Here is a 15,124-nt window from a genome sequence, read left to right on the forward strand (position 1 = left end):
ATTTGTGAGAATGGTCCAATCGAAGGGCTTCTTCTTTGATCAGTTCGTCAACTTCGACCAATCAAACATCGTCAACGCGGGATATTTAAAATCAGCTGTCCACGATAGCGTCAGGTCTCGAGCAGCCACAGAAGAGAGAAGGTGCGTGCGTAGGTATTTTGGTGTGATTTTGCCCCTTTTACCCCGTAAATACGTTATTTTTCTGACGAAACATTTCCCTATCTTTTATGGAAACGTTCCACTACGAAACGTTTTCCGTGTTTGGGGTAGAAATTTGTGAAAAATGTCGGTATTTCGAGGAGAAACGGGACTGCGTGTGTACAGTATGGGTGACAGAAAATATGTCCTCACTTTGCTGTCAGTTGTTCACACCTTTTCGGCAAAGAAAACACGATATCTTTGGGTAATCTACGGTATTTACAAAACAAAAGCTACTTATTGCTCACTCTTGTCCGATAATGTGCTTTGCTGCGTATATTTGACGCCCTTTAATTTGTAACAATGGCGTCATGAATTTGAATCTCAACGAACACTCGGCCATTTTATTTCTGTCACCGATTTAACTGTTTAGCCGATTGAATGTCCTTGAAAACTAAATCAAAAGTCTGATAGTTGGTATTTACAATCCTAAATTCTTCATTCTTGGAAATATCCACGTAAAAAAAGTTGACCATTGTCTATAAAATCGACCTCATGTGTTTGTCATTTACCTTATACTATAGGCAAGAGCTTCAAGTTCTGACTGAGGAATATCCTATCCTGCCGCTTGCGTTACTGTTGGACATCCTTCTACATAACGATAATCAAAGATGCCGTCTCAGGAAAACAGACTCAAGTCTTTCAAGAACAAGGGCCGTGATTCTTCGGTGAGAAATTCTTTTGTCTGATCATTTATATAGACTAGTACATCATGCCCAAAGTAAATCTTAGGTAAAAATAATGCTATCATAATTCAGGATGACACAGTGTACGGAAGAAGAGGAACAAAATCTTCACGGTTTAACAGAATTATGTCTCAATGACAATCTTTTTTTTTACCAGGACTTAGAAAATATTTCAGCAACTCAACATCCTCAGTTGTCCTCACATAACTTATTGAACGTTCTGTTGCAAGCTTAAACTAAAGTTAAAGCCTTCTACTTACAGAAGTGACCATGAGAGCAGAGTATGGGAATGACCGAGAGAGAGGGGACTAAAGCTAAAATGCTGGTGCCCAGGCTTGTGAGCTTCTTTGGTTGAAATTCACTATTTCTTTCCTACCCAACACTGCAGGAGTTGCGCAGGAGGAGAAATGAGACGAACGTTGAGCTTCGCAAAGCCAAGAAGGATGAGTCCTTGCTGAAGCGCAGGAATGTCACCATCACAGAGGATGCCACAAGTCCACTCAAGGATTCAAATTCTCAGGTAACTTATCCTCACATAAATGGCCTTTGGTCAGTAGGCCGAGGATGTTGACAAATGTTACACAACATTGTGTGTTCCGAATGGGCTTATCAACAGTCTTTGGCTACTGTTTTTTTAGAACAAAAATGCATGGGGGCGCAAGGGAGCAACAGAGTTTTGATGTTTTCTCCCATTTCAATGCATGGAGTTTTAGAGTATTTCAAATGCCTTATCAAGCTATGGCACCCCCACCTAACTCCTTCTGCTTTTCCCCCTACCCGTTCACCTTTTCCCCCGCTGTACTTCATCTGTGCCCCCGTCATTCCTCTTTACCCCCGGTGTAATTCTGCTTTCCCCCCGCCCTTCTGCTTTACCCCCAATGGCCGCCGTCAACCCGAATTTCACGTAGTCGACAAGAAAATCGTTCGGAAAGTAACAATAACGGTTGCGCCACGGAACATGAAATAGCCTATGCTCTAGTACACATTCTGGGCCACCTTTCTGCCAAGTGGCGTTTCACAACTCCTTCCCATTCTGAACTGAAAAGCCATGTGCCGTCAGCAGCGCGTCGTTTATGGCGTTCCACTACTACATGTACTTCCTGGAGGCTGGGTGGTGGAGCGCTTGAGGCCGGGGTTTTGCGGCGTTTCAGAAAATCATAAGGCTTGGCATCAAATTCAGGATCTTATAATTCTTATAAATGCAATGGTGAAGTGATGGTAACAATATAGTATGGGAATGAGGTACAAAGAGAGTGCAGAATCAATTCACTAAAGACAGGCACAGAATGCGTACACTATTAAAGGGTCGGAATCGTTCCATGTATACATGTAGCATTTGAAGTTTTCACTTGATGTAACAGATCTTCATAAAATGTCTGCTGCGGCATCTTTAATACGTCACGTCACGTATGCTGTGGTTTCAGTACCGTGCGTCTCCATTTGTGTTTGAAACAGTGTAACTCAAGGAAGGGTGGCTGGATCTCTGGCATGCAGAACGTGCGGGAACAGTCGAAATGCAGCAGGGCGTACAATACATGCGAGTAACAAGAAATGTATGAAGAGAGCCCATGACATCCTGGTACTAAGGGACTGTAAATGGACACAGCGAGTTTGTAAAAAAAAATAAAGGGTATACATTTGTATTTGAAATGTACTCTTTCTTTACTAAGCATACCGAGAAGTCACAGTGAGATAAAAAAAAAATAGTTGGGTCCCACTATGCTGGTCAGGCTGAGACGCATTGCCTATTCACGGGCGCGACCTTGCTCCTCGGATCGACACGGGGACTTTTACCTGCGTTGTTTCCAACCTGGGTCGATGTGTCCCTCTTGAAACAGAACAACCTGTTAGTCCTGGGCTCCTGGGTAACCATATCGGTGCCGAACTTAGTGGGTCCCCGATCGTCATAGCACAGCGCGCCGGCCTCAAGCGCTCCACCACCCAGCCTCCAGGAAGTACGTACATGTAGTAGTGGAGCGCCACAAACGACGCGCTGCTGACGGCACATGGCTTTTCAGTTCAGAATGGGAAGGAGTTGTGAAACGCCACTTGGCAGAAAGGTGGCCCAGAATGTGTACTAGAGCATAGGCTATTTCATGTTCCGTGACGCAACCGTTATTGTTACTTTCCGAACGATTTTCTTGTCGACTACGTGAAATTCGGGTTGACGGCGGCCATTGGGGGTAAAGCAGAAGGGCGGGGGGAAAGCAGAATTACACCGGGGGTAAAGAGGAATGACGGGGGCACAGATGAAGTACAGCGGGGGTTAAGGAGAAGTCCGGGGGAAAAGGTGAACGGGTAGGGGGAAAAGCAGAAGGAGTTAGGTGGGGGTGTATGGGGTATTTGATGGCTTCTTGAGGAAGGAAAGTTACTGGTAGACCAGTCACAGTTGAAGATGGCCACATGTGGGAAATAGCATCCTCAGTTATCCGAATTTATGCTTGTCAGAGAACCAGCTCCCCTTTGTAAGGGGGCACGTGAGCCCCATGGTTTAGTGCCCGTCTTTGGAGAAAATGTACATCCATCTGATCTGGTCCATCTAATTTTTCCCACAGGGTCCCAGCTTTATGACTGTAGATGAGATTATCCAGGGTATCAACTCCAACAGTCCCCAGGACCAGCTGTTGGCTGTCCAGGGGGCCAGGAAGATCCTGTCCAGGGAGCGAAACCCTCCCATTGGCCACATCATCAAGGCCAATGTCATCCCCAAGTTTGTGGAGTTCCTCTCACATGAAGACAAGTGAGTACTCCAAACTGTTTTATTGATCACAGTGATTAATAAACAGCAAATGTTTGGATGTGTTTGCTGTTGTTTCTCTTTTCATTGAAGCTAATGTTCTACCACCAGAAGTCATTTCTGAATCTGGGTTGGTACTGGGCAAAACTAACCCTTGACTAGGTTAAAGCTATCATACTCAGGTGTAACTGTTGGGAGACCTCTTCCCTGAACTTTACCTGATCTGATATTTGAGTGGTAGAGAGTTTCAATCCCATTTCCTTTTGTAATCGTAGGCTCATTTTAATAGTCATTCATTTGAAACATTCATAGACAATGATAGAATTAACAGAACATTAAGATATCTATACATATATGCCTGAGAAAGCCTCTATGTTGGTGCTAATGTTGAGTTTCTGTACAGTCCATCCATCCAGTTTGAGGCTGCCTGGGCCCTGACCAACATTGCCTCAGGAACATCGGAGCAGACCCGTGCTGTGGTGGAGGGAGGCGGTGTGCCAGCCTTCATCAGCCTGCTGTCCTCCCAGCACAAAAATGTGGCGGAGCAGGCCGTCTGGGCACTGGGCAATATTGCAGGCAAGTCCACAGCTGCACACTACTTAAGAATGATGCAGGGATTTGGGATTAAAAGTTAGATCCAGGCTTGATCTAGTGTCAAAATAGACCCTTTATGTAATTGTGTGTGATAAGTTCCTTTGATTTTTCGTGTCATTCAAAAACATATTAGTCTGTATGCCAACCTTGTAAGCTTTACATGTGTTCTTACCCAGAATAGCATCATGGCTAAATTATGTGTGTTATAATAACAAAAGCATGGAAATGTTTTCCAAAAAATTCACATCTTCAACCTACTTTCTCTCCCCAGGGGACGGATCTGAGTTCCGAGACTACGTGATCCGCTCGGGCGTGGTGCAGCCTCTGCTGGCGCTCATCAATCCGGGCACGGCCGTCGCCTTCCTGCGTAACCTGACGTGGACGCTGTCCAACCTGTGTCGTAACAAGAACCCCCCTCCCCCCGCGGACACGGTCCAGATGATCCTGCCGTGCCTCGCCACGCTCATCAACCATGATGACCGCGAGGTCCTGGCTGACACGTGCTGGGCTATCTCCTACTTATCTGATGGGGACAACAGTCGCATCCAGGTAACACAATGGTTTTAATGATCATTGATGGTCCATTCCAAGGCTGTCGCCAACTTCAAGGCACGATCCTTTGTCCCACGATAGCCATTTGCTTTTTGGTACAAACCATTTGAGACCATTTGTCCAAAAATATAAACTGCAAAATTTTGTAAGCTTGAAATAACAGATTTAACAAAGAAAATCAGCAACATAGGCTCCCAACCATAATAAACTCCAAAGCTAGAGACAGCCCTCATTTCTTCAGCTTCAAAGTCAAGAGGTTTCTTCAGTTTCCTTTGTTAGCCTGGTAGTCAGCCGTAATATAGCTCCAGAGTGAAGAGGAGAGAAGAGACTCGGGAGCTATATCACGGCTGGATACCAGGCTATTCCTTTGTAACATTGCACAAATCACTGACAACCTTGGAATCCTGCCTGCTGTAGTGAACATTACATGTACCTTAGATTTTAAGACTAAAGATTTTGCCTCTAGCCCAAAAATTATTTAGAGGGATTTGCACATTTAAGTTAGAATAGGTTGGCAGTATTGTCTTTAAAAACTTTGCAAGATTGCAAGATTTATTTCAATATGAACCTTGTCTTCCCCAGCTTGTGGTGGATGCTGGAGTGGTGTCCAGACTGGTGCTGCTGCTGGGGTGTGGGGAGTTGTCTGTGCAGACGCCCTGTCTCCGGGCTGTGGGCAACATTGTCACAGGCAATGACATCCAAACTCAGGTATGTTTTTTCTGGATTGTTTTAACACCTAGAAATGCAAGATAGAAAAAAGATATTCTGTATGTACATCAGATGATCCGATCGCATAATCTTTGTATGTTAGAATTTAGATCATTAACCTATTTTCAATCACTTCATGTATATGATTTTGTTCACTTGCAATTAGCCCCATGGGAATGAATGTGCAATAAAACCTTTTTATTATAGGTTTTTTTCTACTAGCAGAATGATAGTCAATGCCCAATAGATAGGCTAAAGCATGGGAGTATGATTTCTATTTAAGTATATGTATTGAATATTGGCTCTGCACAAAATCATTTTATAAGCAATAGCTGTCCTGTGGGTTTTATGAAACAATGTCCTCTTCAGGCATCCATTTTCACTTCATGAACCAATACCTACCATTACCTGAAACTACAGCAGACAGAAACTACAGCAACACTCATATAAGTGTAGTATAAACATAACAAGATGGTGGCCACCTAAACACAAAGAAGAAGACCGATGTTGTTCCTAATACACACAGAAGAAACTAACCATTTGTTGCTCCCTGCCAGGCTGTGTTGGACCAGGGTGCCCTGGCCTGTTTCCCTGCGCTGCTGCGGCACCACAAGAACAACATCCAGAAGGAGTCAGCCTGGACCATCTCCAACATCACTGCAGGAAACACCATCCAGATCCAGGCAGTCATCGATGCAGGGCTCGTCCCTCCCCTCCTGGAGGTGCTACACAAGGTGGGGGAGCAGCTGGGTAGCATTGTTCAGTTAGATATCCCTCCCGCGCCTATCAGTGTGCAGGGCACATCTCCTCATTTTCTTTACCCCATGTGCCACACAGTTGTGCAAGCTCTACAACTCGTACATTCTTCTGAGTTTATGCTCAAAAGTGACTGGTCATTATTGAACCTGAAGAGGGCGACGTTGAAATGTTGATTTTTGTACACCTTCATGTCGGAAGAAAGCATTGAACTATGATTATTACAACTAACACAGATGAGCTGGTCCACTGGTTTGTGTAGTACTCAAAGAAGCAGATGTAATTTATTCTGAAACTATTCTTTATAAGACGTAAGACTACTACAATGGACTGGACATTTTTAACACATCAGCAGTGTTTTTGGATGAAATTTCAAACTAAGGAAGTTGTTTCTGACAGTTGAGTGATGTTTTGTTCCCAGGGAGATTACAAGAGTCAGAAGGAAGCAGTGTGGGCCATCACAAACTTCACCTCAGGGGGCTCCGTGGAGCAGATTTGCCAGTTGGTGAACGCTGGTGTGATCAAGCCGTTGTGTGACATGCTTGTCGTCAGGGAGTCCAAGATTGTCCTGGTCATCCTGGACGCCATTGGAAACATCTTCACTGTAAGGGACAGATGCTTTTAGTCTTATCTACATGCAGGTGTAGAAAAGGAAAACTGTTTGTGATATCTTAATGAAAGACATCCAGGTAGGAAGATATGACAAATTACCCAAGCAACTGGATATTGTTTTGGAAATCATACAGAAAATCCTATCCAGTTGCTTGAGTACCCGGCAACTGCTATTTTGCATAGCAAAATTGTAATGCTTCTCAGGTTCACAGTTCAGGGAAGCACCAGGTATTTGTTTCACAGAACTGGGAGCTTGATCTTGACTTCTACGTCTGCTTGAAGATTAGCTTTGGTTCATGTGTCTGGAAGTCTTTGTAAAGTTGTGTTGACTAAATGCCATCACAAACAGCTACCTTACTGTACCAGCATGTCAGATTTCAAGTAAGTTTATGGTAATAGATGCATTGGACGTTTTAACCATTTATTGCCTAGAAAAAAAGATCATATCAAAATTAGCAATTGCTTATTAGCAGCATACCACCAGCAAAATCTCTGTTTAACTAGTTGCCACCTATGTTGGTTTAATGTTGTATTTTGTTAGAATGCCATCCCTCTGTTAAGTTGGTTCAGTCCAACCACAGACTCCTAAAGTCAGTCATGTTGGAAATAAACTCCTCACGTTTGCTGCATTAATGACAATTCCCTTTAACGGTCTCACTACTGAACTAGCAAGTTAAATGTTTGTGTCCAGGCTGCTGAGCAGCTTGGCCAGTAGCTTGTGCAGCAGGTTGTTTAACCAGTGTTGTTTGTGTCCAGGCTGCTGAGAAGCTTGGCCAGCAGCATGTGGAGCAGATCTGTGTGTGGATAGAGGAGTTTGGCGGCATCGAGAAGATCGAGACTCTGCAGAACCATGAGAACGAGAGTGTCTACCAGAGCGCCTTGCAGCTCATCGAGAAATACTTCTCAGGAGAGGTGGGCAATTTCTTTTTCTGTTCATTTTCTTCTTTTTCTTCTTCATGTTTTGCATACCATACCTAAAATTTTAACCACTAGACCTGCCAGCCCTAGCAAATTACATAACAGTAGAATCCGTATCTTTTCTGACAAACTTCTTTTTTTTGACAATGCAGCTTACAATGTAAACTTTCTCACATGACAGTCAACAATGTAAATGTTGTTTTTATTTCCAGGGAGATGAAGTTGAGAACTTGGCCCCTGAGAGCACCGCAGAAGGCTACAACTTCACCCAGTCAGCTGCAGAGGTGCCACAGGGAGGCTTTTCCTTCTGATCCACCAGACGTGCCAATAAACATGGACCAAAGACACAAACATGCCAAAACAATACAACATTTGTGTAAAAAAAAAAAAACCTCCTTCTTGTAATGCAGTATAATGTCCCACAAATCTGGAATGGAATCACGATTGTTCACAAGTCAAAAGGTACAAACAGGTACATATGATATGATGGGAACAAGAATGGAAATTTTGTCAACATGTGGAAAGGAAATACCAAAAATTTGAAACCTTTGAGGATTTTTACACAAACAATATACTAGTACATATTTCGCAGGAAAATTACTTCTCTACATTCCTCAGAAGCAATCTATTTTTGCATGAATGTTATGCCAGAACATACACTCTGCTATACTGTACATATTTCATAAGATTGTCTGATCTGTGTTGGTGCTCAAAGAGTCAAATTCTGTCCGTGCCTATGCTGTCTCTTCTTCAATCTATGTGAATGTGAAATCTTCTTAAACCATACATTGTGAACACAACTAAGCGATTAGATAGAGATGTATTATGAAATAGCAAGAAACTACGTAGCCTTTCTGTACTGTAAACAAGCACTTACAAAGAGAATTTATATTAAAACACTGTAGAGCAATGGCAATGGGTTTGTGAATTCTTTCTACTTGACATTTAATATATAGCAGTAAAAGGTTAGCATCTAAATGCTATGGTCTCAAGATACGTTGACATTACCCCATGGTAATGAAAGCTTGCTGGTGCATTGTGTAGGAAACAAAACTGTCATATGTAAATGAATTTAAGTTCAAGGGGATTTAATTTCGCAGTAGCAGGAAAAAGGACTGTTAGTGGTGGTTTTAAGTTAGTGGTAGCACCATGCATTGTACTCAATTACTGCCATGGAAAAATATTCACTGTGGTTTTAAGTTCACAGTGAAGAAACCACTGTGAAAACCGCTAACATTAAACCACCGCAAAAATTTCTGCATTTACAGTACTGTCCAGTAATGAAAATGCCAGTTTCAAATGTGTGTTGAGGTGGCCATTGCAAGAATTAGAATCACAAACAGAAAACCACTGAATACTTTGAGAATCATGGTAATTTACCATTGATCCTGAGATTTGGTATTGGTTAATTTTCATACGGACATGTGGCTTCACCATGTTTTGTCACTACTTTTGTTTGTCTTTCAAATTGTGCTATTTTTAACTGATGAGCTGTTAGACAATACCAATTATCAATCCCAAGGGACCCACATGGAACACCCATAATGGGGATTCACTAGACCTCTTTTATGGCTGAAGACACGATTGATTGATCAAAAGGGTGAAATTTTTGCCTTTGAAGGTCGACATTTATAAAAGTGAGCATATAAAGTGACACGCCGTCACCCATGCACCATAGCATATTCAAATACATAAATAAAGACATTGGGATGGGTGGTACAATAAAATCTGAATCAGAATGGTACTTAACGATCTAATCTATTTTTAGCGAGGCATTTTATTAGTGGACAGGTTGAACTAGTTGTACCAGTAACTTGCCCGTGGCTCGTGCTTGGTAGCGTTACAGTTTCAAGAAAATGTACTGCCTGTATCATGTTTGTGGGAGCAAGCAACGGCGGTGGTCGTTCCTTCAACGACATAAGTTCTAACACAACGATGTCAGCCATTGCCAGAAGCATGGATTTTTTTAACGACGTCAGGTCAAGCGATGCTGAAGACAATGGAAAGTTGTGCTGCCAAAATGACACTGTTACAAGCAGTTCGATTGGATACAACAGACACCTTCTCGAAGCGGTGTTCGTGTCCGCAATAATCGCTGTCTTGGTTAACATTGTCATTATTGTGGCAATTCTGGTGGCCAGCAAACGGGTGAGATGTTCATCACGATTTTATTGCCTTTTTACGTTAGTACAAGAGTTCAATTCTTTCTTAAGTTTACAATTTTGGAAAGGGCACGCCGTATAACTTTGCGAAGTGTTAGAAAGATAGAGATCTCTAAATGCACAACTACATTTTCTGACTTAAATTTCTAAGTTAATTATCGTTAATTTACTTTTTTCCTTCCAGAACCGGTGGAAACCAGTCTACATCTTGCTTGCTAATCTCGCCATGGCTGATGTCTGTAGGAGCTTATCCATTATCAGCATTTTCGCTACGAACTTGGATGCCACCAGTCGCTTGGACACCTCATGGACAAAAGTGACTGAATTTTTTCTGTTCTTCTCCGCCTCTTTCTCCGTGAACAGCCTTCTCGTCCTGACACTAGAGCGGTACTGGTTTATTCTTCACGCGTTTTCGTACGAGTCCGTCTTCGCAAATCGCGCTAAGCTAGCTATCTTTGTTCTGTGGACATGGCTATGGAGCGGGGCGTTTTCTGCTGTAGCACTCGTCACAGGAAAACCCCGCGTTTCTTCTGATGGACACGTTCTACCTGGCCCCGTATGTCCTCATTTACTAGTGGGATTTTTAGTAATCATTCCAATAATCGCTATTCTAAGTTTTAACACAGCGATACTGTGTGTGGTTTGTCGTCATCTTGGGTTCACAACAAGCCACAATGTTGCAAACTCGCCGCCCGGAGTGAACAGAAAAACGGTAGTTACGGTCACCATCATCATTGTGGTCGTCCTCTTCTCCTGGGTTCCACAGCTTGTGTCATTAAGCTTGTGCACCATGGGCGATATCACCGGCCCGGTGTCGGAGGTCAGCATGCTGTTCCTCACGACCGGCTCCGTCGTGAACCCACTCGTCTATGGGTTGAGATTGAAGAAGATTCGCGAGGCTGTCATCTGGTTGCTGCCATGCAACCTTCAAAACAAGGTGGACGCGTGGTAGAGCACCGGGAAATATTGTCAATTCACTCTTTGATTCGTCAATGAATGGTTTTAACAATATTCTCCATTAATACTAATAAATAGAAAATATTTCCTTGTGATTGTGTGTAGTAAATATTGGACAAATTTATATCATTGTATGTTGTTACATACACTAGTACATGTAATTGTTATGTCGAGAAGTCTGTCTAGCTGGTAAGACAGAGGTAAAAAGTGTACGTACATCTATTAAATTAAGTCCATACATTTCCACACTCTCAAGGTGAAGGGAGACAGAGTGAGCGATGGGATCATCTTAAAGTTGGATTACGTAACTGAACTCTAGAGTTTGTTGGCATGTGCATTTATGCTCATAAATTTGTAATATATATTTGTAATGGTTCTACCCTTTTGTATACCGTGCTGTACAATGTGTAGATCAAGAAATTATGTAATGTTTATAGCTATTAAACTGTGCTTCAGAAACAAACAGTATTTATGATACGTGTGTTCGTCTTCCAGAGCAAGGCTGATCTGCTTGAATGTTTTGATTAATCAAAGCTTAGGGCACAACCCGCCGTACGTGCAAATACGTGCTGTCTACGTGCCAAAACGTGGGCAATCTTTTCGGATCCGTAAGTGGTAAGTACCGCCTCCGTACGAACTCGTAGGAAATCCGACGCATTTTGGATCACGCAGACACGCCGTAGAACTTTATGTGCAAGCAAAACTTTGTTTGAGATGATCGGGCTGCGGATTCGCCCCCCGTACGTGCCAGTCGTGCCCCACGTTTTCAGAAATACGTGGCGGACGTGACGTGGCCTCCCAAAAAAACGTACGGACAAATTGCACGTACGGCGGGTTGTGCCCCTAGCTTAAGAAATACAGCAAGCACGCAGAATGTTGTCGCAAGAACCGGTCCGACCGGTAACGGTAATTAAGAATGTATCTATAGCCACTGTGGTAGTCTGTGCAGACAAAACTGTCTATCCCAGGGGTATTGGGGGCCAAGTGTTGCAAAATTAAACGTATACATAGAACGAATTTTCTCTCACACAGAAGGGTTGAAAAAGGTCTCACACACAGACAGATTTTTCTCTCTCACACAACAGTTGAAAAAGGTCGCACACATTGACAGATTTTTCTCTCCCACACAACCGTTGGAAACGGTCGCACACATCGACAGATTTTTTTCTCCCACTCCAAAGTTGAAAAACTTCGCACACAGTCACAGATTTTCAAATATTTTCCTATACCATTCTTCACAAATGTTATAAATGCAAGCATATACAGACGGTTTCTCGGTTCAACATGTACTTTATTCTTCAATATAGAGGCTATTATATTGTTTTAGTGAATACCGTGACCGGTATTCAAATCCATTTCTATTTCAGCATTAATGATACAATGGCCAGCATGGCTTTGACTTTTGACCTGTTATATAGCTTATATGATTTGCCTTTTTCCCATAGAGACACCTCATATAACGTCCTTGATTTGAAATATACCGTAGCTGGAATGTCTCTGGATCCATAGAATGCACGCACACATGTCATATAAGTTGTCCTTCACCGACTCAAACTTGCACGCTCGATATCTTTCTTAGATACTCTTTCCGATCGTTCGTGCAGTCATACATAATATCTGTAAAAACAAATATTATCCAAAAACTGAGGCTGAATTTTTTTTCACATACACAGCAAGAAGTTTCTGCAAGTCAGTCACCCATGGTAAGAAAGCTTAAGGTGGAAAAAAATCCGTCCCTGAAGAGAACTGTTTAAAAGATCCTTGTTCGGATGTATAAGTACGACGACTTTAAAGTTTTGGGGGTTGATTGCATTCTTCACATAGTACAGACACCACGAGAATATGTCTCGGCAACAAATGTGCAATTTTTTGTCTCAAACACTTGCAGAAATCAACTCTCAAACACATATCGAATTATTCTTTCCAAAGACAAACTATTCTTTGATACAGCAGACATTTTTATTCCGACACACAAACACTAGAATTCTCTCTCACACACAGCACAAAAAGTTCTCTCACTTCGCGAGGCTTTCCCTGCCAACCCGGCTGTAGGAGTGAGCGACTTTTTTCGTCTGAGTGAGTGCGAACTTTTGTCGATGTGAGAGCGCTTTCGGAGTAGTGAAAGAACAACTTCTTTTAGTATTTTTTACTTAAAACCCAAAATAAACGCAGACATTTTGTTTAGTTTGTAACGATATACACTATACAATACCAATCACTTACACCAAATATTAAAGATATTGTCTTGACAATCAATCTTTTTCCGACACACAACGCTGAAATTCTCTCTCACACACAGACCAAAAAGTTCTCTCACTTCGGGAACTTCCCCTGCCAACCCGGCTGTAGGAGTGAGCGCTTTTTTGGGTCTGAGTGAGTGCGAACTTTTGTCGATGTGAGATCGCTTTCGGAATAGTGAAAGAACAACTTCCTTCAGTATTTTTTACTTAAAACCCAAAATAAACACTGACATTTTGTTTAGTTTGTAACGATATACACTATACAATACCAATCACTTATACCAAATATTAAAGATATTGTCTTGACAATCAATCTTTTTCCGACACACAACGCTGAAATTCTCTCTCACACATAGACCAAAAAGTTCTCTCACTTCGGTCGGCTTCCTTGCCAACCCGGCTGTAGGAGTGAGCGCTTTTTTGGGTCTGAGTGAGTGCGAACTTTTGTCGATGTGAGAGCGCTTTTGGAGTAGTGAAAGAACAGCTTCCTTCAGTATTTTTTACTTAAAACCCAAAATAAACGCAGACATTTTGTTTAGTTTGTAACGATATACACTATACAATACCAATCACTTATACCAAATATTAAAGATATTGTCTTGACAATCAATCTTTTTCCGACACACAACGCTGAATTCTCTCTCACACACAGACCAAAAAGTTCTCTCACTTCGGGAACTTCCCCTGCCAACCCGGCTGTAGGAGTGAGCGCTTTTTTGGGTCTGAGTGAGTGCGAACTTTTGTCGATGTGAGAGCGCTTTTGGAGTAGTGAAAGAACAGCTTCTTTTAGTATTTTTTAATTAAAACCCAAAATAAACGCAGACATTTTGTTTTGTTTGTAACGATATACAGTATACAATACCAATCACTTATACCAAATATTAAAGATATTGTCTTGACAATCAATCTTTTTCCGACACACAACGCTGAAATTCTCTCTCACACACAGACCAAAAAGTTCTCTCACTTCGGTCGGCTTCCTTGCCAACCCGGCTGTAGGAGTGAGCGCTTTTTTGGGTCTGAGTGAGTGCGAACTTTTGTCGATGTGAGAGCGCTTTCGGAGTAGTGAAAGAACAACTTCTTTTAGTATTTCTCACTTAAAACCCAAAATTAACGCAGACATTTTGTTAAGTTTGTAACGATATACACTACACAATACCAATCACTTATACCAAATATTAAAGATATTGTCTTGACAATCAATCTCTCTCCGACACACAACGCTGAAATTCTCTCTCACCCACAGAACAAAAAGTTCTCTCACTTCGGGAGGCTTCCCTGCCAACGCGGCTGTAGGAGTGAGCGCTTTTTTGGGTCTGAGTGAGTGCGAACTTTTGTCGATGTGAGAGCGCTTTCGGAGTAGTGAAAGAACAACTTCCTTCAGTATTTTTTACTTAAAACCCAAAATAAACACTGACATTTTGTTTAGTTTGTAACGATATACACTATACAATAAAAATCACTTATACCAAATATTAAAGATATTGTCTTGACAATCAATCTTTTTCCGACACACAACGCTGAATTCTCTCTCACACACAGACCAAAAAGTTCTCTCACTTCGGGAGGCTTCCTTGCCAACCCGGCTGTAGGAGTGATCGCTTTTTTGGGTCTGAGTGAGTGCGAACTTTTGTCGATGTGAGAGCGCTTTTGGAGTAGTGAAAGAACAACTTCTTTTAGTATTTTTCACTTAAAACCCCAAATAAACACTGACATTTTATTCAGTTTGTAACGATATACACTATACAATACCAATCACTTATACCAAATATTAAAGATATTGTCTTGACAATCAATCTTTTTCCGACACACAACGCTGAAATTCTCTCTCACACACAGACCAAAAAGTTCTCTCACTTCGGGAGGCTTCCTTGCCAACCCGGCTGTAGGAGTGATCGCTTTTTTGGGTCTGAGTGAGTGCGAACTTTTGTCGATGTGAGATCGCTTTCGGAATAGTGAAAGAACAACTTCCTTCAGTATTTTTTACTTAAAACCCAAAATAAA

The 15,124-nt window shown here is 42.1% G+C and overlaps 2 protein-coding genes across 3 annotated transcripts; both read left to right on the forward strand.

Annotated features, from left to right (window-relative positions):
• The first annotated feature begins 8 nt into the window (after positions 1-8).
• LOC118422718 (importin subunit alpha-1-like) lies at positions 9-8,672 on the forward strand. Of its 2 annotated transcripts, none has more exons than XM_035830436.1 (11): positions 9-141; positions 723-866; positions 1,273-1,404; positions 3,440-3,624; positions 4,025-4,197; positions 4,487-4,764; positions 5,350-5,475; positions 6,033-6,209; positions 6,653-6,835; positions 7,600-7,755; positions 7,974-8,672. In XM_035830436.1, exons 2-11 carry the CDS (start codon positions 810-812, stop codon positions 8,070-8,072), a joined length of 1,566 nt encoding a protein of 521 aa, XP_035686329.1. In that variant the 5' UTR covers positions 9-141; positions 723-809; the 3' UTR covers positions 8,073-8,672. The 2 variants fall into 2 exon arrangements, with proteins under 2 accessions (XP_035686329.1, XP_035686330.1); XM_035830437.1 differs by having other exon boundaries at positions 52-149.
• Positions 8,673-9,578: 906 nt separating this feature from the next.
• On the forward strand, positions 9,579-11,357 carry LOC118423182 (lysophosphatidic acid receptor 1-like). Its single transcript, XM_035831212.1, has 2 exons — positions 9,579-9,909; positions 10,108-11,357. The coding sequence occupies exons 1-2, from the start codon at positions 9,634-9,636 to the stop codon at positions 10,873-10,875; spliced, it is 1,044 nt and encodes a 347-aa protein (XP_035687105.1). The 5' UTR covers positions 9,579-9,633; the 3' UTR covers positions 10,876-11,357.
• Positions 11,358-15,124: the final 3,767 nt, after the last annotated feature.

The sequence above is a fragment of the Branchiostoma floridae genome, chromosome 9 (genome assembly GCF_000003815.2).
Source record: "Branchiostoma floridae strain S238N-H82 chromosome 9, Bfl_VNyyK, whole genome shotgun sequence".
In the NCBI taxonomy this organism is placed as follows: Eukaryota; Metazoa; Chordata; class Leptocardii; order Amphioxiformes; family Branchiostomatidae; genus Branchiostoma; species Branchiostoma floridae.